Source organism: Zootoca vivipara, chromosome 4 (assembly GCF_965207765.1).
Source record: "Zootoca vivipara chromosome 4, rZooViv2.hap1.1, whole genome shotgun sequence".
Lineage (NCBI taxonomy): Eukaryota > Metazoa > Chordata > Lepidosauria > Squamata > Lacertidae > Zootoca > Zootoca vivipara.
In genome coordinates this window covers 73904976-73931511 of record NC_142587.1, presented here as the reverse complement: position 1 = coordinate 73931511, position 26536 = coordinate 73904976, and the positions used below count along the sequence as shown (strand labels likewise).

At 47.4% G+C, this 26536-nt stretch overlaps 1 protein-coding gene across 2 annotated transcripts in view; it reads left to right on the top strand.

The window, feature by feature from the left end:
• The first annotated feature begins 3532 nt into the window (after positions 1-3532).
• Positions 3533-26536, top strand: part of LSAMP (limbic system associated membrane protein) — a 440854-nt gene continuing 417850 nt past the window's right edge. Inside the window, exon 1 of one of the 2 annotated variants that reach the window (XM_035114576.3) lies at positions 3533-4666. In XM_035114576.3, the coding sequence (XP_034970467.1) occupies positions 4512-4666 (155 nt within the window). In that variant the 5' untranslated portion in view covers positions 3533-4511. The remainder of the gene's footprint in view (positions 4667-26536) is intronic. The other variant, XM_088668209.1, reaches the window with a different exon arrangement.

Sequence of the window (26536 nt, the reverse complement as noted above, 5' to 3'; positions counted from 1 at the left end):
ATAAATAATAATAAAGATTGTAAATAATAATAAGTAATAAAATACATTAATTATAACATAGCAAGGGATGCCACTATGCAGAAACTAGCTGAAGCCTGCACAGCCAACACAGATATATGTTTGCCAGTTGATTATGTTGCTTTGAATGTATACTTGACTTTATTCAGTAATATTTTATTCTGGATTGTTTTATTTGATGTTTTGATGTGTTTTGTAAACTGCTTTGAGGTAGTAGTAGTAGTAATAATAATAATAATAATAATAATAATAATAATAATATGCTAAACTGGGTCCCATTTACCTGGACTGATCTGGATATGAATGTGCATTACCATCCAAGACTATTGACTGTTGTGTGTGTGTGTGCTAGGATCAGGGGCACTTATGTCATTTATATATTTTATAATCTGGAAGTAGCATGGCAACAAGCCTGCACATGGCGACCTCATTATATGTTACAGTTTGAGGCAACACTCTCCCATAGTTTGCAGTTTGTTTATATGAGCTTGCCAGTTATTTAGATGACATTGTATTTTATGCAAACACTGGTAAATGGCAACAACTAAGTGTTTTCAATTCTGCAACAAAATGCACACGGCTCTATTCCATTGAAAAAGTAAAAGCACAGAACCTGCTGAATGTCTTCATCATCTGCAAGCCGGAGCAAGATGGCAGCAGTTCAGAAGGAATCCCTAATGGACCTTTGCTGGCTTTAATTGGAAGAAATAAGCTCTCTTCCTATTAATCCTTTCCTCTGTCACGTGCTCTTGTCCTGGTTGTAGCCAGATTCCAGAATCTGGCAGCATCATTAAGATTGTCCCTGGGCATGGCTGTCTCATGTATGTGAGGAGTGGGGAAAGGGAGAGGGTGCCGACACTGATTACTTAATTAATCTCCCATCCTTGTGCAATGATGGTGATGGTGCACGAGCTGCTCTGTGAATGCTCTTTGGGTCAAGCTGGCGAAGCTGTTGCAAGGATCTGGGGCTCAGCTGCCGGTACTGGCTTTGGGGGAGAACAGACTGAGCATTCACACTGCAGGCAACTCAATGCCATCATTGTCTGCACTCCAATTAAACCCTCACAGGCCAGGGGCACAGAGGAGAGAGCGTGCAAGAGGAAAGGGCTGGTCTGAGGGTGCGGCTGTGGCTGTTTCATTTGGGGATGGAAAAGGAAAGAGGAATAAAAGAGCAATATCTGAAACTGAAATGCTAATTGCCCAGAAGAATGTTCCCCTTTTCATCAAAAGGTCTAATGATTTAAGGCCACTCTGTCAAATTTCGGGTCATTACAAAAATTCTGCCCCCAGGTCCAACTGCCAACCTTTTGTTGTCTCTTTTCCTCACTCCTCAGTTCTTAGATTGTGGTGTGTGTGATCATTAATGTAAGATATTGCAGTAAAAAGGGTATTCTAACATATGGATAGCATTGTGATTATATTTCAGGAAGATTTTCTGCTCTCTGTTAATAGCAGTATATATAGATCACCCTCGAGCTGAACACAGCAAAGTAATAGGATGGGGGTGGAAGGGAAAGGGGAAGTAAAGAAAGGATGTCGGCCCAGATTTAGATGCAATTGGAGGTTACAGTTTAGTAAAATGGAATGTCTGGACTGCATAAATTCAGACTTGAGATTCCAGTTTGGGATCAGGGAGCTTTTTAAACTGGGGAGTGTGTTAAATATGTGCCTCTACCCCACCCTAAACTTAAATGGTAGAAGCAAGAATTCTATCACCTCATGATCTCTGGTTTGGGATCAGGGAGTTTTTTTAACATTGGGAGATGGTGTTAAAAGATATGCCCATCCCACTTAGTCTGAAGAGATGCAGTTTAGAATACTTTGTTTATATTTATTTATAATAGTGTTTATATACCACCCTCTCATCAAATATCAGGACAGTCATATCATCTCATCTATCACCTCATTCTGAATAATGTGTAGAAACACTGAGACATGACTCCCATGATGCACTGAATGAGGGGAGTGGAAAGGCTACTCTTGGAAGAGTAGAATCATAGAAGCCTATGGATTAAGGCAGGCATAGGCAACCTTGGCTCTCCAGATGTTTTGGAACTACAACTCCCATGATCCCTAGCTAACAGGGCCAGTGGTCAGGGATCATGGGAGTTGTAGTTCCAAAACATCTGGAGAGCCAAGGTCGCCTATGCCTGGATTAAGGGCTAATTTCCCCTGACAAGAACCTTGTTTGGGCATTTATTCAGGTAGAAATGGATAAGTAGAAGTAGAAATGGATACTTAAATTGGGGGTTACACCCTTTTGAATTATTCCTGACATCCATGTGTTTTGAGTTCCTGTGTGCATGCAAACAAACCTTAAGTCCCCACACCTGTGGTTCATAATATGCTTTTCTAGCTTGGGAGTCAAACATATTGGTGCCCAGGACTGCCAGATCTAGAAGTGGCAAACTTTCCCCAGCCGTCCCACCATTCAATCACTTGATGTCACTGTAATAGGACTTCAGGTGATTTAGGCCATGCACACACCATACATTTAAAGCACAATAGCCCCCCCCCCCGAATTGTAGGTCTGTGAAAAGAAAACTACGGTTCCCAGGCTTATTTTTTTGGGGGGGGGGAACAGTGTGCTTTCAATGTTTGGCTTGCACGCAGCCTTAAACTTATAACCGCAGGTGCAAAGATTCTTCCTTTGCAGTCCCAGCTGAGCTCGATCTGCCAAGAAAGATATTTCATTTATCTCCCAGCTGAATTTGGTTCCATCACTTCTCTTGTTCTGCACATTATGTCATATGAGGGGACAAGTAGGCATGGCTTGGGCCAAAGAGCACCACAGGCTGAAAGGGGGCGGCCTGGTGGGCCTAATTAGGTACTTGGGCTGCAAGTCCATTGCCCCCCCCCCAACTGTTGTATGCATTCAATGACAGGTGCACACATATGGAATTCAGCACCAGCATGCATGCCCCAAATGCACACCTGAGCTTGGCAAACTGCTGCAGTGCAAACCACAGTTTAATGGAGCAAAGCAGTTGGTCAGCTCCTGAATTCAGCGAGTGCCTCCTCAGGGACCGTCAAAAAGGCGGCGGCAGGCTGAGGCAACAGAATACTGGACTCAGACTGTACCACCACAGTCCCCCCGCCCCGCCCGCACCTAAGAAGTTCCCAGGTCCCAGAGAAAGATGTTGAGGAAACCTCTCCGCGAAGTTCTGCTTTACTTCAGAAAGGGAGCTTTTTATGCAGGGGAGCGTTCCAAATACCACAAGCGCCCCGAATCCTTCCCTCATTCCATGCAATGTGGTGGCGAGCACGACAACCGAGCAGTAATAGGACCCTCAGGAGTGTGAAATACGACTCTTAACGGGCCAACTTTCTCTCCCTCCCCCCCCCCGGCCTTGCTCTATTCCCCTCCACCGCCAAGAGACCCCTCTTTCCCTCCATGGCGCTCCTCATCCAGCTCCTCTTCCTTCCCCTCGCCTGCTTTCCCCCAGGCCCCTCGGTTCGCTCTCTTTCCCGAGCCTCCTGCCGCCTGCAGCCCCTCTTTCGGCGAGCCCGCCCTGTGGTACTAGCGGTGGTGGTGGTGGTGGTGGAGCCGTCCGGGCCTCGGAGATGAAGCTGTTGTCGTGACAACCTCGAGGAGCACCGGGGCTTTGATCTGGGCGGGCTGGTGGGGCGGCGCGGCGGAAGGGGGCCGCAGTGTCTGTGTGTGGAGTGGTTGGGGCTGGTGAGGCGGGAGGGCGCGCGTGTGGGCGCCACTTGCCCGAGAGCCAGGCTGCTGCGAGAGAGGAGACCCCCTTTCCCCTCCTCCGGCGCTGAGGCGCGCTTCGCCCTCCCTTCCCCTCGCTCTCTCGCTCCCTCCCCCCTTCCCTCCTTCGCTCCGCCTGGGAAAGTGGGTTAGGAAGGGAGCCGAGCGCTCAGAGACTGCTCAGCCGCTCGCCCGAGCAGGAGCATCCGCGCGCCGGGGAGGAGAGAGGAGGAGGAGGAGGAGGCAGGCAAAAGTCCCAGCCCTTCGCCTTCGGGGGGCTCGCTTGCCCTTTCGAAGCTCTTTTGGACTGCTTGATTTGTTTGTTTTCGTCTCTCTCTCTCCGCCGGCCCCCTTTCCTCCGGTCTCGCTCCCCCCCCCCCGCACCTTCTTTATTTTCGTGAATCAATCCTCTCTCTCTCTCCCGCTTTCTTCATTTTGATCCCAGCCCGGTTTGCTTTTGGGGAAGTCTGGAGAGGGGGCAGAGGAAAGAAGAAAGACTTTGTGTTAAGAAACGCATCGAGGAAAAGAGAGAGAGAGAGAGAGAATCAGCGGCAAAAAGAAGAGGGAAAGGAGGACCAATTGGGGAAAGCCAGAGCGAGATCTGCCCAGCTAAAAAGGCAGAGTCGCGCGTTTTTCGGTGGCTTCTCGGATATTTCCTCTCGCTGGCTGCCCCCTCTTCCTCCTGCTGCTCCTCGTCCCCTATCCGGGGGTAAAGGCATCCTCCTCCGAGCACCCAGATAAATAACGGCAGAAAGAGAGAGGGGGAAACTCCATCCTTTGCAACTCTCCAGCCATGGTAGGAAGGGCTCAGCCCGATCGGAGACAATTCCCGCTGGTCCTACTGAGATTGCTCTGCCTTCTCCCCACAGGGCTGCCGGTTCGCAGCGTGGATTATAACCGAGGCACCGACAACATCACGGTGAGGCAGGGGGACACAGCCATCCTCAGGTAGGGGGCGATTGGCCAACTTTTGTTCTTCCTTTATCTTCGTGTCTTTCGTTCGACAGTCCTGAACTGTGTGGCGGGGTTGGGGGAGAAGGAGATGGGCTGGACTGGTGTGTGCCTATATGTCTGAATGTGACCGTGACTTGGAATATGTTGATGCGGAGTTGATTCTGATCCATCATGCACACATACTGGGCAAATACCACTGACTCAAAACTATTTACCTTTCAAATTCTATGTTAAATATGCACATAAAAAAAACAAAATATCCCGCTGTTACCGAAGTACGAAGTACCAGGAGGCAAATAGTATTAAATGTTTGAAAATTCTGCTACAGCAACTAATAGGAGGCAGTTCCTGTAATCCCCCCCAATCTATTTTCTCTCTTGCTTGTATTTGGATAAGAATGAGTAAAGTGAGAGGTGTGCAACTTGCCCTTCAGTGAAAATGGGTATGCAGTATTCATACCACTATTTAAATGAAAAGAGCCGGGTCTAAGAGAACACACACACACACACACAAACACACACACTTTGTGTTGTTAAATGACCAGTCACCTGGGAAAGGAGCTATGAGAAATGTTTTTTTTTTCCTCCCTCCCAATCATTATGCACTTCTGAAAGCACTGGTTAAATGAATTCATTCCCACTTGTTTTGGGCTCATGTAAAAATGGGGTGGGGGTGACTTTGCCTCTGTTGATGACAGAAATCACTTCTGGCTAATAATAGTTTGAACTGAATGTTTGAATTCAGGTGGTGCATGGTTCCTTGTTGGGTGACTCCTTTGAGCCACATCTCTTCTTTCCTGCTTGCTCTATTGGTTTCCTTGCTTAGCCCTGAAGGAAAGGTGTGTTTTGTGTATACATGTGTGACTGGGGTGGCTGGTGGTGGGATACCACACCTGTAAGTGTGTTGGTTTGTGCTGCCTCCTTAAATTTGGGACTGCACAATTCCCTGTCCACATTAGTTGTTGAATGAAAATTCCCCACTATTAATTGAAATAAAATAATTAATAGTATTGTAATCTGATCGATTTAAGGTAGTATAATTGCCCTACTGATGAAACTGCTCTGTGTGTGCAGGAGTATGTGCATTCTGCATATTATAGCGCTAAAACTATTGGATGTGATTTAGAGTAAGAGTGCAATCTATGCAAAGAGCTGATAATGCACAACCCTCAAACACCCAGGGAGCAGTTCCTTGGCAAAGCTAATGACAACAGCAAAGTTTTTACTCTGTTCCTCTAGAATTGGTAGCTAGTAGACACAACCCTGAACTCTTGCCACAGGAGCCCATGCTCATTCCCCTGCCCCTCTGTTTAATAGGTGGAACTATATTCCTGAGTTCATATTAACTGGGGTCATCTCTTTTCCTTATGGATCTCACCACGTTGTTTTCTCTCCGAAGATTCCGGGTGCAGGAGGACCAGAGCATAGTATATTATCTTTATTCCTCATATTTCAAGCGCATGATGATATTAGTGCAGGGAGAAGGGATTTCAGAATCCAAAGCCAACAGGAGTGTATGTATTTTTCTCCTCTTAGCTCTCATGAGCTGAGAGTGTTCTTATCCCGGAATATCCTTTCAGCAGAATCCATTCCCCAGCTCTCCAGACTTGTTAACTTGCATGTAAGGTTTATCCACATGGAGTAATAGGATTTACTGAGTAATTCATCTGCCTTGCGTTCGTGATGGAAAGCTTTAGCTGAACCACAAACACCTAACTTGCTCTCTCTGACTTAGGAGTCTTTTCTCTATCTTCATGCCCTGTCGGGATTCACGCCTCTGTTAACCCCTTTCCAGGAGGGCTTTTCCCTACACTTAGTTCTCTTCCATTTTAAAATGCATGGTACAGTAATTCCTCTGGCTTGGCCTCCCCCTTTCCCACATAGCACAAGAGGGAGTGTGCTCAGCTCCTCTGTGTACATATGGCAGCAGCGAAGTCATTAAGCTCACTTACCCAGCTAGGGGTCATTGGATTTCTATTTCCCACTTAACCTTGCAGCCCTGGAGTTTATCTAGAGATACGTGGTGCTCAAAATGCATTTACTGGGAAGATGTGTGTTAGCCTGCATGGATGTGACATGAAATGTGCATGCACCAATTTCATCCTCTTGTGTAAGGGGTGGGTGGGCTGGAATGTCTTTGCATGCTTTTTTCTAGTAAGTATATTGGCATCCAGGACAGACACACACAATGCAGAAGAAGGTCATATTGTCATTGCACCAAGTCCTGTTGGGCTAGAGTGTGTAAACTTTGAAGACTGACAATTTTAATAAGATAACCAACTGAACTTTCCTGCTGTAGAAATCAGAGCTTCAGTGCAATGAACACAAAAAATGTCTGCATCCTTTGTAAATTTGCTACAGGCAAGGCTTCAGCTCAGGCTTTACCTATCATTGTTGGGAGTTTTGTGCATGTTGCACATAAATGTGTTCACTTGAGGCAATTACTTCAAGAATGTGCTCTAGGAGCACTACAGTCCACAAATACTACTAGGAACTGTAGACTGCACAAATCTATTGCACAGCTAACAGAGATAACTCTAGTGCTGGTGTAGTTAATACTCTTTACCCCTACCAGTGTTTATTTGGGAAGAAATTAGTGTGCAGGACTAGGGATTGGGGTCACACCCTCTGCTCTTGCCCCACCCTCCTTGTATTTAAGGCTTCTGGTAGAATAGTGCCTATCTGTATAAAACCCATTTTTGTGATTTATTCCCTGGATATGTGGAAGGTGTTGTTTGTGTGCAGATGCCTATGCAAGTTCCAGTGTGCTAAGTGGACTCTTGAACTGTAGCAGCACAGTTGAGGGTAGAGCCACCGCCATGCTTCCAACACTGGCATTGCTGCTACTTTCCCTGACAGGGCTGGGGTGTGGTTCAGTGGCAGTTAGGTTGGGGCTGCCATTGCCATGCATCCTTGACTTTGCCTCTCCACCACCTCAGTCTCCTACAGGTAAGCAGCATAAACACCAGTATCAGGGGGGATGACTCTGCTGCTTTGCCTCATGCCACTCACTAATACAACCCTTACACTTGTGGAGGTTGAGAACAGGGTTATTTTTCTACCCAAATGAATGTTTGTACAGAGCTGATTCAGCATGGGGTTATCACAGTAGAAAAATGGGCTTTTCTTTTCTGGAGACATGTTCTGAACTGCTGGACATATGCTTAAAACATCCAACTGGAAATGTGTGCAGCTTCTATGTGGGAGATACCTTACCCAACAGCCTGCATTTAAGCCAGGCTCCTGGAAAAGACCCAGGGTGCCTCTAAGTCTGAGGTTCATCATGGAGCCTGTCTTCACACCTTTTTAGTGCAGGTGGGGTGGAAGAACAACCATTTCCTTGTGACATTGCCAATGCCCCAGGATCAGTCTTACTAAGAACTAGGGATGAGGTGCAGGACTAAAAACCAGGACAAGGCATAGGCATAGGGAGTTTCCTTCAGCATACACCCCAAAGGAAACCCACCAGAAACCCTTATGTCAAGAAAGTCCCAGGAGCCAATCCTGCTTCTTCAGGGAGATTGCACTACTTCTTTCCCCGCATTCCAAAAACTCAATGTCTGAACCTGAAGCAGAACCAAAGTCCCTGCCAGAATCGGTACCTACAAAATTGGGTAGGGAGCCTTTGGGACATAGAAAAGCTTTTCTAGAAGTGCGGTTCAAGGTGAAGCTACCTCAGGGTCCCCAGACTACGGCCCCCGGGCCGGATGCGGCCCAATTAGCCTCCCAATCCGGCCCGCGACGACCCCCGCCGCCCGCTGCCACCGCCCGCTCTTACGGCGCGCGGCACGGCGGCGATCTTCAAAATCGGCAAAAAATCACCGAAAATCCTTTGTGTGCATGCGTATGGGCCTCTCCCGACCCAGAAGAGGTCATTTCCGATGCACTTCCGGGTCGGGGGAGGCCCATACGCATGCGCACAAGCGATTTTCGACGATTTTTCCCCGACTGTGTGCGTGTGCGCATGCACACAGGCGCGCACTCCCCCGCCCTCCGGCCCGCTGCGCATGCACTCTCCTGCTCTCCGGCCCGCCGCGCGGTCGGCGCGGCGGGCACCGGCCCGAAGGCCGGTAAGTCTGGGGACCCCTGAGCTACCTATTCTCAGTAGGCTGCAGACATTTAGGGATTCCACATGAGCAATTGGACTCATGCACTATGCAGGAGCTTTATGCATATACATCTGATGCATGGATGAAAATGTGTGGATGGTGGAGGGAATGTCAACAAAGGATGCATTAGTAGTAGATACGGAGTTAGCCCACACTGTCTTGAAGCAGTGCCCTTCCCCACTACATTATTTTAAAATTTGGTGGTTAGTCTGAATCTCTTTAAATAAAGCCTCAGAGTGGTCCAGACTGACCATCAATCAAAATAATGCAGTTTTTAAAACAAACAAAAACCACAGGGGAAACCAACTCCCCACATAAACACAATTTACTTAAAATGCCTGCTGAAATAGAAAGTTATTTGTCTAGCGCCTGAAGTTAAATTGGGAGAACATAAGAATAGTCTTCCTGGATAGGCCAGTGGACTATCTAGTCTTTGCTCCTGTTCTCACAGATGCCAGCTCAGATGTCCATTGGAATCCCATAGCAGAATCCAAGTGTAACAACATTCTTCTCTCCTGTGGTTTCCAGCAACTGGTGTCCAGAAGTATATGGCCTCCAGTCATGGAGGCAGAGTATATCTATAGTGGCTAGTAGCCATTGATAGTCTTCTCCTCCATGAATTTGCCTGATCCACTTTTAAAGACATCCAACTTGGTGGCCATCACTACCTCTTGTGGTAGCAAAAGTCCATGGTTTAACCATATGTTGTGTGAAGAAGTATTGTACCTTCTTGGTACCTGTCTGATCTCAGCTGGGAGGGCCCACACATGACTCCTGGTGGATACTGTCTGAGCATCTGGGACATGAGGAACCAGTAACAGATAATTCTCTGAAGGTGTCAGTGATTGGGCAAGGATATACAGAATCTGATCATCCATAAGAGTTGTGGACTCAAGTGGCTAAATATCTTGCATATTAATACAAGAATCTTGAGCCTGCCCCTGTAACATGGACAGCCAAGGCAAGCTTTTAAACACTTGTACCGGTATTATGTGCTGACAGCAATATGCCATGTGAACAGGGCATTTATAACACCATGCCATGCACAGCTTTGAATCGTTTACATAAAACGAATTTCACGTTGCAAAAAAGAAAAGAAAAAAAGGATCCAATGCTTGTATGTGTGTGTTGTGGTTGTTCAGAAGTGTTGTGTCAAAAGATCCTTTCTGCCTTTGCTTATGGCCTCCTCTATCTGCAGTACTGTAATATAAAGAATCTCCCATTGCTGTACAATAATAAACAAACACTGCTAGTGGATGAACTGGTGTAGTAATGGTGCAATGCACAGCTTTTTAAAAAAGAAAGAAAGAAAGCAAACTTACTTTATGCATCCTTTATACCCATGTATCCCACTTTGCTAGTGCATATGCATTCTTCAACGCAGCTTGCAATAATTGAAATCAGAATAGTAAAGTAACAGCAACAATCAAAACATAGTGAAGAAAGGCATAGAAGTAAATACATGCCCAGGAAATACTACCCCCAGGAAAGAAGCAACAGAACTATATGAAACCTTTCACTAATCATTGAAATAAAGCCAGCACCCTAAATAAAGTCTGTGCACACTGTATAGAGGCAATATGCATAAGCATAACATGCCTGCACATGCATGTATATTCATGCTGCTTCGAAAACTAGAAATACGATTTTTAAATTAAAGACCATTTAATTCAGTTTTTTCAGCACTGAGTATAAGATAGCACCCAAGACTCAAATGCCCTTCTAATTCAGATTGCATATCATTAAGTACTACAATATTAGTTTTAGAATTAATTCTCAGCTGGATCTGCATGATCAGAAGACTTCTGAAAATAAAATGAATCTCTACTCTCACTGCCCATTTCCCTACCTCTGGAAAGCTGACACCTAGGGGAGAGTTGTTGCTTCAGCAACAAATCAGCTCAGACTGGGAGCTGGGAGCTCAACCCCTGGCTCATAGTCAGGTCCAGATTCAAGCAGGTGCTTCTATGCACTTCCCCTTCCTCCTAAGTAGCCTCATGTGCAACTAGGTATGTTGGCAGTTCTGAAGCTCCTCGCTGGCCTGCCATCTCCTCTGCTTCTGTGACCTTGTGGGAGATGAGATGAGATGAGGAGGTTCTAAAGAGCTAGCCAGAAATTCAAGCAGCCAGTGTGAAGCATTGGGGCCCCACTGGCTCAGCTGGCAGTGTGGAGAATCCTGCTGCTTTAGTTCTTCCCCAGAGGAGTCTTCAGGTTCAAGGTCTGGGTAGGGCCATTGGGAGGCAGTGTTGTACACTCAGCCTCCCAATATTGAGCATCACTGTCAGTTACTGAAATGGAGAGGAGTGAGACACGGAGAGCTTGATGTGGTACAGACTTGGAATTACAGTCGTACCTTGGAAGTCGAACAGAATCCATTCCGGAAGTCCGTTCAACTTCCAAAAGGTTGGGTGATGATGATGATGATGATGATATTTATACCTTGCCCATCTGGCTGGGTTTCCCCAGCCACTCTAGGCGGCTTACAACAGAAAAATAAAATAAAATAATCGATTAAACATTAAAAGCCTCCCTAAACAGGGCTGCCTTCAGATGTCTTCTAAAAGTCTGGTAGCTGTTTTTCTCTTTGACATCTGATGGAAGGGCGTTCCACAGGGCAGGCGCCACTACTGAGAAGGCCCTCTGCCTGGTTCCCTGCAACTTGGCTTCTTGCAATGAGGGAACCACCAGAAGGCCCTTGGTACTGGACCTCAGTGTCCGGGCAGAACAATGGGGATGGAGATGCTCCTTCGGGTATGCTGGACCGAGGCCATTTAGGACTTTAAAGGTCAGCACCAACACTTTGAACTGTGCTCGGAAACATACTGGGAGCCAATGTAGATCTTTCAAGACTAGTGTTATGTGGTCTCGGCGGCCACTCCCAGTCACCAGTCTAGCTGCTGCATTCTGGATTAGTTGTAGTTTCCGGGTCACCTTCAAAGGTGGCCCCACGTAGAGCGCATTGCAGTAGTCCAAGTGGGAAACCAAAGTGTGGCTTCTGATTGTCTGCAGGAAGCTCCTGCAGCCAAGCAGAAGTCGTGGAAGCCCTGTGGGACATTTGACTTCCAAAAATAGTTTGCAAACTGAAACAGTCACTTCCAGGTTTGCAATGTTTGGGAGCCAAAATCTTCGACTGGCAAGGCATTCAACTTCCAAGGTACGACTGTACTGAATATAGACAAGATGTAAGTGTACCTCAATTTCAGCCTTTATGCTTCTCTATCATAAAAAGGGCCTTCAGACATTTGTTTAATACTGTTTACTCTTATATCTATATGTAATAATATGAGGGCTTGAACTAGTGTTTTAAGCTTTAAAGCATGGGTTCATGGCCGCCTTTTCGTATTGCATATCATACAAGGGTGGGTAGTATACACATCTCTGATTTTGCCTGTCCACCCTAGATTCTCATACCAAAAGATTAATATTATTCGGTACAAAGGTTGCATTAATCTAGTCTCATTAATTTTCAGTAATTGAACTAGAGTTTATGTTCCATTTCTGAATTTTGCATACCAGGTTCACAAAGGCTCTCTCCACATTTGTCATAATACTGAAGTTCATAAATATGCAATCAGTATTATGTGACCTTATGCAAATTGCCCTAAAACGAATGACACATCAGATTCACAAATAAAACTCAACTTTTGTGTGGTTTTTTGTGTGGCAAATAGTGACATTTGAACCTAGTCTAGGTGTTTTATTAGAGACTATTAATTTTACATTTGCTGATCAAATTTTAATTCTGGAGTTTGCCTGGTAGATTTATGATTATGTGAATGTGCAGAATGTTCAAAATTTTATTTATTTATTACATACTGTCAGAGGGCCTGGTATGGCTACTCTAGAGTAACGACTCCAGCATGGTCTTTTAAGGCTTTTATTAAGTGCTGATTATTTACAGTGTTCAGAGCAGTAAAAATGCATCCTTAAGGTGAGGTGTCAGAACTCCCGAATGGCGATTGGCGCGTTTTCTTCCAGCACCACAGCTTTGGCAGACCCAACCTCTTCCCCCTACGTTTGCGTCGCAATTCGGGAGTTGGGGGGATTGGCCTCCCCCCCGTGCGTCCAACTTCCTGTCCCACCTGCGGCCTGGGCTCCACAACCTTGCCTGAGCCTCGGACACCACTTCCTGACTCTCCGCTGGAGGCAGAGCTCTCCTTACTCTCTCCAGCGCTTGGGGATGGGCTGGAACTTAAGATGGGAGGGACTTCCCTGTATCCCTTGTCCCTCACATCCACCCCCCTCCCAGGCTCCTCTCCCCCCCTCCCTAGTGGCTCTCTGCTTGCTGGGGACGAGTGAAACCCTAAGAAGTCTGTGGCATCCGAGCCTGTGGGTGTAAAAATTTCCCCCCAATCCTGCGATCTTTCTCCTTCCCCCTGAGAAGACGGGAATCCCAAGAAGTCAGTGGCGTCAGAGCTGGTGGGAGTAAAAATGTTCTGCCAGTCCTCTCCTGCCTCTGACGTCGTCGACCTCGGTGAAACCCACACCTCTTCTTCCGTGTCCTCAAATTCCGCTTCCCATCTCCATGGAGAGCTGCTGCCTGCTATCCCTTCCTCCTGCCCCTCCCCCTCTCCCTCCCTTTCCATGTGCCAGGGCTTGGGCCTGTGGGGGAACAGGGCGTGGAACTCTTCCACTAAAAATTCCTCAGGTACTTCCGTGGCCGGTATCCACTCATTGTGGGACGGCGGAGTGTCCTCCCATGCTATCAGGTACTCCAGCCCTCTCACCCCTCTCCTTGAGTCTAAAATCTCAGTTGCCTCATTGAGCTGTCGGGCGTCTCCCGTCTCCCCCCCTCCCTCTGGAGGCTGATCGCTGTCCCTGAACCTGGTACTTTCCCTGTACAGCGACAGCAGTGATCTATGAAACACTGGGTGCACTCTCATGTCCTCCGGCAGTGCTAGCCTGAAGGCTACCGGGTTGACCTGTTGCGTGACCGTGAAGGGGCCCAGCCTCCTGGGTGCTAACTTTTTGCATCGCCCCCTGGTGGGAAGACCTTCCGAGGATAACCAAACCTTGTCCCCCACCCTGATGACCTCCCCCGGTCGCCTGTGGCGATCTGCCCCCTTCTTGTATGCTTCCTTGGCCCTCTCCAAGTGTTCTCTGAGCTGCTGGTGCACCGTCTCCAGGTCCTCTGCCCAATCCTCTGCCTGTGGGCCCTCCTCCTCCTCCTCCCCCTCCCTCTCTGGGAAAGATCTGAGGTCGCGCCCGTAGTTGGCCTTAAAGGGCGACACCCCTGTGGAGACGTGCACCGCATTGTTGTAGGCAAATTCTGCCAGTGGCAGGCGATCCACCCAGTCCGTTTGCCTCTGGCTGACGTAACATCTCAGGTACTGCTGCAGAATGGCGTTGACCCGCTCCGCCTGTCCATTGGTCTGCGGGTGCCGAGCCGTAGACAAACTGACCTCCACCTGCAGGAGGTTCATTAGCCGCCGCCAGAACCTGGAAACAAATTGGCGGCCACGATCCGAAATAACTCTTAAAGGCAATCCATGCAGTCTGAATACGTGGTCAACAAACAGTTTGGCCGTCTCTTCTGCCGAGACCGCCCTGGCACACGGTATAAAGTGGCACATTTTGGACATGAGGTCCACCACCACCAACACTGCGGTCTTGCCCCTGGACGACGGCAGGTCTGTGATGAAGTCCATGGACACTACTTCCCACGGCCTGTGCGGTGTGGCTAATGGCTCCAGCAAACCTGCTGGTGGCGCTCTGACCACCTTTGCTCGCTGGCAGGTGTCACATCCCCTTACATAATCCCGAACATCCTCCCGCACCCCTGGCCACCAGAAGTGTCTCATGACTAGGTGAGTGGTTTTGTCCCTTCCGAAATGACCCGCCGTTGGGTTGTCGTGCATCTGCTTGAGGGCCTTACCTCTCAGCTGTTTGGTTGGCAGGTACAAGGCTCCCCTGTAAAAAAGCAAACCCCTCCTTTCCTCAAAGTCTTTTGCCTGCTCCCTCCCCCCTCTCAGTTCTCTGAAGATGCGGGTGGCAAATTCGTCAGCTGCTGTCAGTGCTGTGAGTTCTGCCTCGCTCACCACTGCTGCTCCGCATGACCATGCTGATGGGGGGAAAATGTGCCTGGGCGCTGGTGGCAACTCCTCCTCCATGTACTCTGGCTTGCGGGAGAGGGCATCCGCCCTGACATTCTGCTCCCCCGGGATGTAGTGGATGGAGAAGTTGAAGTTCGAGAAGAACTCTGCCCACCGTATTTGCCGCTGGTTGAGCACCCTGGCAGTTCTCCAGAACTCCAGGTTCTTGTGGTCTGTGCACACCTGGATGGGGTGCTTGGCGCCCACCAGGAAGTGTCGCCAGTGCTGGAACGCAGCGTGGATCGCGAGAAGTTCTCTATCAAACACTGTGTAGTTGCGTTCTGGCTGGGTCACCTTCCTGGAGAAGAAGGCACAGGGTCTCCACTCTCTGTTGGCGTCCAGTTGCAACAGAATCGCTCCCAGAGCCTTGTCCGAAGCATCTGTCTCCAGGCGTAGGGGCGCATCCTGCACCACGTGGAACAGGTGCTGGTCTGAAGCGAATACCCTCTTGAGGCTTTCGAACGCTGCTTGCGCCTCTGGTGTCCACCGGAACTTCTGCTTGCCTCTCAGGCAGTCGGTGATAGGAGCCGTGACACGAGAGAAGTTCTTGATGAACTTCCTGTAGAAGTTAGCGAAGCCTAGTAGGCGTTGGGCATCTTTGCGCGTCCTGGGGCTGTGCCAGTCCAGGATGGCCTGCACCTTGTCCTTGTCCATCGCCAGCCCCTTGTCTGACAGCTTGTAGCCCAGGAAGTCCACCTCTTTGGTGTGAAACTTGCACTTCTCCAGCTTCACATACAGGTGGTTGTCCTTCAGGCGCTGCAACACCTCCCTGACATCCTTCACATGCTGCACTGGGTCATTGGAATAGATAAGGATGTCATCTAGGAAGACCAAGCAGTTCTTGAAGAGGAGGGACCCCAGGACGTGGTGCATGAAGGCCTGGAAGCATGCTGAGCCCCCTTGCAACCCGAAGGGCATCACCAGATATTCAAAAGAGCCCAGAGGCGTGAACATCGTGGTTTTCCATTCATCGCCCTCCCGGATCCTGATCAAGTTGTACGCCCCTCTTAGGTCTAACTTGGTGAAAATCTTGCCCCTGCGTGCCGCTGTCAGGAGATCATCCACTCTGGGCATGGGGAAAGCCACTGGCTCTGTCACTGAATTCAGTCGTCTAAAATCCACCACAAGACGGCGCTGTTGCGTGTCTTTCTTGTCCACCCAGAAGACCGGGCTGCCCCCTGCTGCCTTGCTTTCTCTGATGAACCCCCGCTTGAGGTTCTTGTCGATGAAAGCGCGCAGATCCTCCAGTTCCTGATCTGACATGGCGTACAGCTTGGCTGGGGGTATCGTTGCCCCTGGCACCAGGTTGATCTGGCAGTCAAAAGGCCTGTGTGGGGGTAGGTGGTCGGACTCCGCTTCGCTGAAGACCTCCTGCAGGTCCCAGTACGGCTTGGGTATCGCCTCACCCCCTTTGACATGCATGGTGGCCACCGTGGCTATCGGAGGCCCCTCCCCTGGTTGGTGCTGCATGCAATGTTCCAGACAAAAGTCCGACCCGAACGTGATGCATCTCTGGTGCCAACTTATGGAGGGGTCGTGGCGCGCCAGCCAGCTCATTCCCAAAACGATGGGGGGGTCTGAGATGGTTGTGACGTTGAAAGCCAGTGTCTCTGAGTGCCTTCCCACCGTCATTCTCATGGGGGGGGGGGTTTGATGAGTGATGGCCCCTCCCAGCAACTCTCTGCCATCAATGGTGGCCACGTGCAGGGGAAAGTCCAGCTGCAGAAGCTGGATCTGGTGCTCTTCTGCAAAGTTTCTCGAGAAGAAGTTCGCTGACGCCCCACTGTCAATTAAGGCGAGGACTGTCAAGGGATAGCCATTTGGGAGCGTTAGCGTGACTTCTAGAACCACTCCTGCTCTGGGAGGGGTGGGCTGGCTCTGCTCCTCTCTGTGCGGGTGGGTGGGCTGGGGCTGTTGTCTGCTGACTGTGCCTGGCTGCTGCCCCTTGTCTCCTGCAGCCAGGCTGTCTCGTTTCCCTGTTGTGGTGCTGCGTCAGCGGGGGAAGGTACAACCGTTCCCGCCTTTCCTTGCCACTCTCTGCGATGAGGGCAGTCTCTGACGCGATGCCGGGGGGAGTTGCAGAGAAAGCAATTCCCGCCTCTTCCCTCCTTGCGTCTTGGCGCCGCCGGGGTTTGAAAAGCCCGCGCGCGCGCTCCCCCGATCTCCATCGGTTCCGGCTCTGGGCTTGGTCTGGGCGGGTCTGGGGGCGGTCCCTGGGGTGGGGTTTGGTGATGTGGTCTGTCCTGGGAGCGTGGGAACCAAGGTTTTGCTGCGCGCGTCGCTTGTTTGTCATACCATCTGGATTCCTGTCTCACCCCCACCGCTAGCGCCGCTTTGCTTAACTGATCCATAGTCTGCGGTCTAGGACCTCTTGCCAGCTCATCCTTAACGTCTGCGTGCAAACCCAGGTAGAAGGCTGATTTCACTGCCTCACTTTGCAGATCCCACCCCAGTTTGTGCACCAGCATGGTGAATCTCGCCCAGTAGTCCCTAACTGTCGATTTTCCTTGTGTTAAGTTATGAAGCTCCTGTTTAGTGGCCTCCATTTCACTGTCGCTAGCGTACATTATTTTTAAGGCTTCTAGAAATAATTTTGCGTTCTTCATGCAAGGATTTTTTTGCGCGATGAGCGGTCTTACCCATTCCCGGGCGGCCCCCGTCAAATGCTCTATGATAAAGGAGACTCTGTGCGCGTCATCTGGGAATTCTGCTGCATGCAATTCCAGCGCATAATTTATTTCTGTCTCGAATCCTAGGTACTCCCTAGGGTCGCCGCTGAACTTGGTGACTAGGCTCTGTCCCCTTCTCACTTGGACTAGCTGCGGCTGGGGCGCCCCCCCACCTCTAGCGGCTTTCTCCTCTTCCAACTTTTTCTGCAGGTCCAATACCATCACCCTTAGCTGTTTCTCAGTCTCCTCTTTTGTCCTCACCTGGTCCACCAGCTTGTTCAGCTCCTCCTGCGCCCCTCGCGCTTCCTCCTGAGCGGCATGCAATTGCTGCTGTGCGTGCGCTGTGAGGTTCTGCAGCTCCTGCTTCGCTGCTTCGGCCTCCAGCCTCCAATGCTCAGCCTCTTGAGCGCTCATCGCTGCACTCCAAAGTAGCCAAAAAAAAGATTCGGGAGTTGCTGTCAGAGGGCCTGGTATGGCTACTCTAGAGTAACGACTCCAGCATGGTCTTTTAAGGCTTTTATTAAGTGCTGATTATTTACAGTGTTCAGAGCAGTAAAAATGCATCCTTAAGGTGAGGTGTCAGAACTCCCGAATGGCGATTGGCGCGTTTTCTTCCAGCACCACAGCTTTGGCAGACCCAACCTCTTCCCCCTACGTTTGCGTCGCAATTCGGGAGTTGGGGGGATTGGCCTCCCCCCCGTGCGTCCAACTTCCTGTCCCACCTGCGGCCTGGGCTCCACAACCTTGCCTGAGCCTCGGACACCACTTCCTGACTCTCCGCTGGAGGCAGAGCTCTCCTTACTCTCTCCAGCGCTTGGGGATGGGCTGGAACTTAAGATGGGAGGGACTTCCCTGTATCCCTTGTCCCTCACACATACATATCCAACCCTTCCTCCCAAACAAACCCAGGGTGACAAATAATAAAACAATTAAAACACCTTTAAAATAACTTAAAAGCAATCCCAATACAGACTGGGAAAGATCTTGGTTTAAAAGGCTTGTTGAAAGAGGAAGGTGTTCAGGAGGTGCTGAAAAGGCAACAGGAATGGTGCCTTTGTAATGCTCAAGGGGGTGGAAGTCCAAAGGATAGGTGCCCGAACACTAAAGGCCCATTTCCCACATGGTGCAGAAAAGCCTTCCTGGTAAAATGGTATCTGTAGGAGGTCCTCACTTGCAGAGTGCAGTGATTGACTGGGTAAATAAGAAGTGAGACTGTCTTTCAAGTACCCTGGTCCCAAGCTATATAGGGCTTTATACAGCAAAACCAGCACTTTGAACTTAGTCTCGTAGCTAACTGGCAGCCAGTACATTGTTTTTCAACAGTGAGGTAATGTGTTGGCGATATCTTGTCGTTGTATGTGATTTATGCATGCCGTTTCCTTTCATAAAGGGATGACAACTTCATATAAAATGTTTTGTTCTCAGGTAGAGATCTATACACCACTATTAATTCCACCATTGACACGTAGACACATTATTCATAACTGAAGTTAGCTTTGTGAATTTTCTGAACTAAAAATATATTATATTATGACTCTATTTTTATTTGTTTGTTTTATGCACCACTTAGTGCAATTTACAAAGTATAAAAAATCAGTCACATGAGTATTAAGATATAAACCACAAATATAAAATATAATGACAATACTAAACTTTATAGTTCACATTTCTGTTACCGTAATGGAAGTAGTCTGTGAATTGGGAAGTTGCTGCCTTGAAGAAGGCTGTTTGCCCAACTAATTTGTGCTCAGAAAGGCAAAAAGATCTGACACAGTGCACTAGCCTTCTCAAACCTGCTGTCCTTCAGGTGTTCTTGGACTACAGCTCCCATCACCCCCTGCCAGCACATGCAAGCTGGATCTGATGAAAGTTGTAGCCCAACCACACCTGAAGGACACCAGGTTTGTGAAAGATGCTCTATACACTCTGCTCTAGAACTGTCAACCTGTGCTCTTTCACGCATCTCATGAAAATGTAAGGTAAGCCACTGCTGAATCTTCTAGGAGTCCTTTATAACCAATGGAGCTCTAATCAAAATGAAACCTCAAGTGGCACTGGGCATATTGAGCAGAACTGAGCAGATGGCCATTGCAAAATAGCCTCTAGGCCAATGTTTATTTCTGCTAGTGTATTTAAACAAAACAGTCCTAAGAAGGAAGAACAACTAACTGTACTGATAAAAGTGATGCTAGCTGAACCAATGGTATTTGAAGTCAAAGCTGAACTTGATGCTCATATTCTCAGGAGTATAAATGCAAAGATATCAAAGGCAATTTATACACACATTTGATTCACAAATATGAAAATTTATATTCTTTTAAGCCCTAATCACAGTCACGCTGAGAGAAATGTGGGACGTATGTACCACTAGGCACTTTTTTCCTGTATGTGGGTACAGATGAAGGGCGGGAGATGCTTTGGTATTAACTCAATCTGTGCTAATACACAATCTTTTCATTGCAGTGGGATACAGGGAAATGCAATAATTTGATAAAAGCAACTGCTGATACTGAATTTCTAGTCCCTGTGTTGAGTTGAGTAAAAAGCTGAGAGAGAGAGAGAGAGAGAGAGAGAGAGAGAGAGAGAGAGAGAGAGAGAGAGAGAGAGAGAGAGAGAGAGAAGATGCAAGCAATTGTATTTAACAGTAATGTGTCAGTCTAATCTGGATTATGTGTAAAAAAATATATATGAATATATCCCAGAGAGGCTATAATCAGAGAGAGGCACTGACATGCGATATATAAAATATTACTGATGCACAGGGACCAATACAGAGCCTTTGCTTTGTGCAGTAATGGACAGTATCGTGAAGAGTTGTAACTGGCTCAACTTTACAGTATTTTGAAAATGAATGGCCCGGGGTCCTTATATAAGTGCTTTTCTGGGGATAGGAAGCTTTTGCGCAGTGTCTAGTACAGGGGTCCCCAAACTATGGCCCGGGGGCTGGATACGCCCCACACGAGCCAATTGTGCAGCCCCCGCCGACCCCCGACCCCCGCTCTTACTGGCACACTGTGGTTCGCTTGCCCATCTCCGGGTCGGCGCGGGGTCAGAAATAGCTTGTGCGCACATGCGGGCCAGAAGGCGGGGGAATGCACTCCCATACACACGCGCACAAGCTATTTCTGGTGCTGCGCCGACCTGGAAGTGTACCGGAAATGACGTCTGCGCATGCGCAGAAGCCATTTCCGGCGCCGCGCCACACCAGAAAAAGCAAGTGTGCGTGCGTATGGGAGCACGTTCCACCGCCCACCGGCCTGCTGCACGATCAGTGCTGGAGGAACCGGCCTGAAGCCGGGTAAGTTTGGGGACCCCTGGTCTAGTGGATCCTGACCTGCATGCAAAACCAAACCTTTAGAGCTGTTTGTTTGACTCCAACATTAACCCTGACTTTGCTTGTTCCTGTTCTCTTACTGCTGCTCCTTGAATTGTCTGATCTGACACTTTTTAAACACATACAGTAATAACAAAATAAAAATCTGAAGCCCTATGTAGCATTCTTCTTCCCATAGTGAACAGCTTGCTGCCTCTGGGAAGACCATAATCATGACAGTATTGTAACAGTCGTCCACTGCATTTGGTGTTCAGTGCCTCTGAACTTGGACATTTCACAACTCTTTATGAACCTGGCCTTCCAAACCAACATGCATTAATATTGAAAAGTCTGAATCTGTGTAACAATTTTTTCTGTATGTGGGCACAGATAAAAGGGGGAAGCTTTGGTTTTCACTCTGTCATCCTTAACAAGCTACAATTCTGTTCTAGTGTGATGCAGGAAAATGGTTAGAAGCAAAGTCCCATGCTCTTCTAACTTTTTGTTCTTCTAACTTCTATAGCTCAGTTGGTAGAGCATGAGACTCTTATTCTCAGGGTTGTATGTCTGAGCCCCAAGTTGAGCCAAAAGATTCCTGCATTGATCCTCAGGGTCCCTTCCAACTCTGCAATTCTATGATTCTTGGCCTTGCCATGTTGGAATTTGTCTCAGCTCCTGGGTTTTTGGCCACTTGCTGGCATTGCCTGGAATCTGGACCACTGTAGCATCCTACCTCTAAGAGTATCTAAAGAGTGATGGTCTTCTTTTTCCTACGTCTTTTACTCCTGTCTACCACATCAGGTAAATGCCAACCACATCAGTTATTGAAAACAAATTGTGCTAAATACTCTTTCCTCTTACAATTAGTGGTAGCGCAGGGATTGAAGAAGCATTTACAGTATCTAGCAGCATATAGCAGATCACATTAACTTTCTTCGATTACGCACCATGCACACTGCTGAATTATTAGAAAGGAGGGGCATTTTGTTTGTAGTGGATTAGATCACACATCCAATGTTTATGTCAGCTAAAAAAGAAAAGATCTGAGGAACGCTAAACATACTCAGACTGAAGATGAAGCAGGGTGCAGTGGTATGTTATTGCAAGAATAAAATGGGAACGATCCCTATGTTAGCATACATCCTTTTGCTGCTTGGAGGAATGGCATGATATACATGCAATGAATAAATAAATGAAACAAGGCAAGGGGGTGTCTTCTGTGTCAGCAATGTAGCAAGCTGCTACACAGCAATCCTATCCTTGGGGTATCCAGTAACTCAAGTCTCCATTTGTGCCCTTTTTTTGTCTACCAGGAGCAAGAGTGAGGCTCTTATGGTACAATAGTAGTTGGTGGGGTAGGGGATAGCTGTGCTTCCCAATAGCTGGAGTGACTGCCAGTTATCAAGAGGGAGAGGAGGGGTGAGGAGATAGGGGTGCAGCAATGGATGTCAGGTAAGCAATGCAAACCTCCCCATCCCACTGACGACTACTTATATATGGAGCCTCTGGAAGGTTAGCAGCCTCTTGAGAGAGCAGAGCCCCAAGAAGCAGCAAACTGACCTTCTCCCTCAGTCTCATCAGCTGCCATTTAGCATCATTGGTCTGTGGCAGTTGCTAAGGCTTTGCCATTTGCCTGATCACTGATTAGCCAGAAGTTGTGGGGAGGGAGGATGAAAACATCCTGCTCTTTTCTCTTTTACTCACTATTTATTCCTTAAGGTTGCCTTCCAGTGTGCGTAGGGTTAAGATTATATAGATAATATGACATTGTTTAGTACCTACCAAAAGATGGTTCACAGCAAAGAGGATCAAGTCAATGTGCGTGTTAAGACGTTTCGTTTAAATTATACGGCCATTTTCAAAATTAGTTGAGGAGACAAAATGAGGAGCAACATTGACTGTACATAAGAATAAATGGGTCTGCTTTTAATTGCAACAAATATTCTAATTGAAGAAGAATGTGACCGAGAAATTTCATCCCAAAGGCATTCATTTTATAAAAGTTGCAAGCATGCCTTCCAGGAAAGAAGGACTTGGATTAAATTTCCAGTAATAACACAAATGCAATGCTTTTTGGCCTTCAGATATTTTATTGATATTTTGGAACTGCGCATGTGGATAAAGATTCTTCAAGCTGAACAGCAACATGGCATTAAAACAAAGTTTGTGTCCTGCACAATCCAGATAAAGGAAAAGGGAGAGCTGCATATATTATTGCTTTTATTACCATACAGTTTATAACAGGAAAATGCAGTGGAGAGCATTTCATTAAAGATTGGCTGTATATATGTTCAGGCTATAAAGCGGTTTAAATTTACTGACACAACTACAAAAAAAAAAAAGCATTGTTGCTATTGAATGGAATAGTAGAGCTCCCACCCTTCAAACCAAGATTATTACCCTACTGTTTTATTGACTGTCAAAATGCAAGTAAGCCTTACATAGCCCTTTTCTCAGTAAGGATGGTTTCTTAATAAATGCTTAAAGCCTACTGGTATTCGGGAGACCCATTCACACCATGATGCAACCCACTAGATGCAGCATTTATATTCAGCTGAACTTCACAGGTGAGCAGAAGGCAACACAGCCATTAATGTTGTTTTCCTTCAATCTTTACAAAATGCAAGGTAAACTCAAGGCCATTTCAACATACAAAGGCAACTCCCCAAGTTTGCTGTCAAATGTGCTCTCAAGTGGGAGCTGTAGCAAAATATGACTCTCTGATGAGTGAACCTTTGTGGTAAATGTGATTGTTGCATTCACATGTTCCATTTTTAGGCATACACTTCAAATACCTTTACACCTAAAAATATATAGTGCAGGCATGTCCACGATCACTGGATGTCTGTGGTAGATCACTGGTAGATCATTGGCTCCCTCCAAAAAAGCTGAACAACTGTGGCTTCCCTAAAAAAAAGCTCAACATTTTACCTCCTCCCTGAAAAAGCTCAACAACTTTGTCCTGAACCCTGCAAAAGGGGGTAGATCACTGCCAGATTTTAACTCTGAGTAGATCGCAGTCTCTTGGGAGTTGGCCACCCCTGATACAGTGTATGAAACAGCACCATGAAACAGTGATATATACTGTAGATATATAGAAACAATATTCTCTCCCCCCCCCATTATTGTGCTTTGCATGCAGTTAATGCTCTTCAACAGTGCTTCAGAATGGAAATGGGACAGAATGTGAGCACCTTGGAGGTGGAGTCGACAAAGTCAGGATGAATCCAGATGAGTTATACCAGGGATGCAGCAGACTTTCTACCCAACAGGGAAGAATGGAACAGGAAATATTCCTATAAGAACCTTCTGCTGGCTATATTCAGCTATCATGAGCCGCCTCTTTCCCCTAGCTATCCCTTTAGAGTACCCACATTTTTTTCCTGTTGGGTTTTGGATGAAAAGAACAAGGGGATAAGAAACAAACTAAGGAGCTTCAAGTCTCCCTCAAGAAAAGACAATTCAAACACAGCAGATCAGTAGGTAGAAGAAACTGCTATATGTTCTGAAATGAAGGGTGCTGTTTTTCTTTACAAAATGTCTATAAATCATGCTCTCTTTGTCCACAAAAATTTAAGGAGGTACAGGGAAAACCACATCTCTGAGAATATGCAGAACCAACAACATGCCTGAACGTCCAAAGAAACCCTAAAATACCTAGTTTTTCCAGGAATTGTCATACCAAAATCCGAATTTATGAAGCCACCCTCAGGATGAAGCATTTGTGAGCACAGTGGGGGATATCCATGCACAGTTTCACAGAAGAGAAAAAGAGAAAGCCCTTGTAAGCTCTGTTGTGCAGACTTCAAGGAGTAAAAAAATAGAGATCATGCTACATATTTTTGCTGGTATCTTACGTATTCTTAATACAGAAACCAAACTTTAGATATATACACCTAGGGAGACAGGATGCTGCAAAATATACAACCCTGGCAGGAGAGAAACTTGTAAAATACTTGGTAATGGAGGAGAGTTGCAAAGTGTACCTGCCTGGAATTTGGAATATAGGCACGTAATGATGTACATATCAATACAAACTATATGCTTGTAGGGGCCTGTATAGGTGGGTTAACAAATCACAGGTGACACTTGCATGGGAAAAGAACAAAATAAGACGTTACTGATTGATATACATACAGTATTTTAATATCAAATCTATAACTTACGTTAAAGAAAGTGGTGAAGGAGAATCTGTCAGATTGTGTTGGTTCAACCTGCTCCCCTGAGTCTGCATACACACTTCAATTTGCTACAAAGTACCATATGTTTCCCTACTTACTTGGCATTAAAATTGATATAGCCATGCAAGGTTTCTGAAGAGCATCTGAAACTGCATCTCCTATACTTTACAGATGGGTCCTGAGGACAATGGCCTCGAATTAGTTTTTCTTAAAATAGCATCTGTGTTGTATCTCCCCTTTAACCCCAATGAGCAATCTGTTCTGATGTAATGTATCAGACACACATGCATAACACCAATCAGTTTTAAATAAAAGCTAAATGTGGCGCTGTGGGTTAACCCACTGAGCCTAGGGCTTGCTGATCAGAATGTCGGCGGTTTGAATCCCTGTGACGGGGTGAGCTCCCGTTGCTTGGTCCCAGCTCCTGCCAACCTAGCAGTTCGAAAGCACGTCAAAATGCAAGTAGAATAGGAACCGCTACAGCGGGAAGGTAAACGGCGTTTCCATGTGCTGCTCTGGTTTGCCAGAAGCGGCTTTGTCATGCTGGCCCCATGACCTGGAAGCTATACGCCGGCTCCCTCGGCCAATAATGCGAGATGAGCACGGAACCCCAGAGTCGGTCACGACTGGACCTAATGGTCAGGGGTCCCTTTACCTTATTTAAGTGCCACCTGCATACCATTCTATCCTATCTTTTACTCAGGACCTATCTTTATAGTATAAGAGACTATACTCTTTGGGTGAAAAAAATGCTCTTGCAGGTTTCTAATTCAGAGAGCGCAGTGCCTTCAGTTGGAAAAAGTTCAGGTTAGCTCCAAAATTAAATGCTGGCAGCCATATACTCTTGGCTACCATTGGTGGTCCAACATATGGCCCTCAAGGCCTTTTTTTGGTGACCCTCAGCAACAGTTGACACCCCTCTCCTCCCTTATACCACCTTACCAAAGCTGGGTAAGTGAAGTACTGGGCTCTGGAAAGGAGATGTGAGGGCTCTGACAGGGTCCTAGAGTCCTCTGTCTTGGGAAAGAGGCGGGAGGGCTCTAGGACTCTGCCAGAAGAGCCTCACACATCCTTTCCGAAGTCTAGGGACCCACTTAGCCAGCGTTTGGAAGGCAGTGCAAAGGCTGGGCCCACCTCCTTCTAATTGTGGCCTCCTTCCCACCCCCCTTTGCACAGCAAGGCAGTGTGAAGCCCACGGGTTCCATATCGAAGTATTCTTGCAGCCCACTTGGTATGAAAGTTGGGCCACCTTCATCTAGGGCAGGCATCCCCAAACTTCGGTCCTCCAGATGTTTTGGACAAGAATTCCCATCATCCCTGAACACTGGTCCTGTTAGCTAGGGATCATGGGAGTTATAGGCCAAAACATCTGGAGGGCCACAGTTTGGGGATGCCTGATCTAGGGCAGCCATGGCCAAACTTGGCCCTCCAGCTGTTTTGAGACTACAGTTCCCATCATCCCTGACCACTGATCCTGTTAGCTAGGGTTGATGGGAGTCAT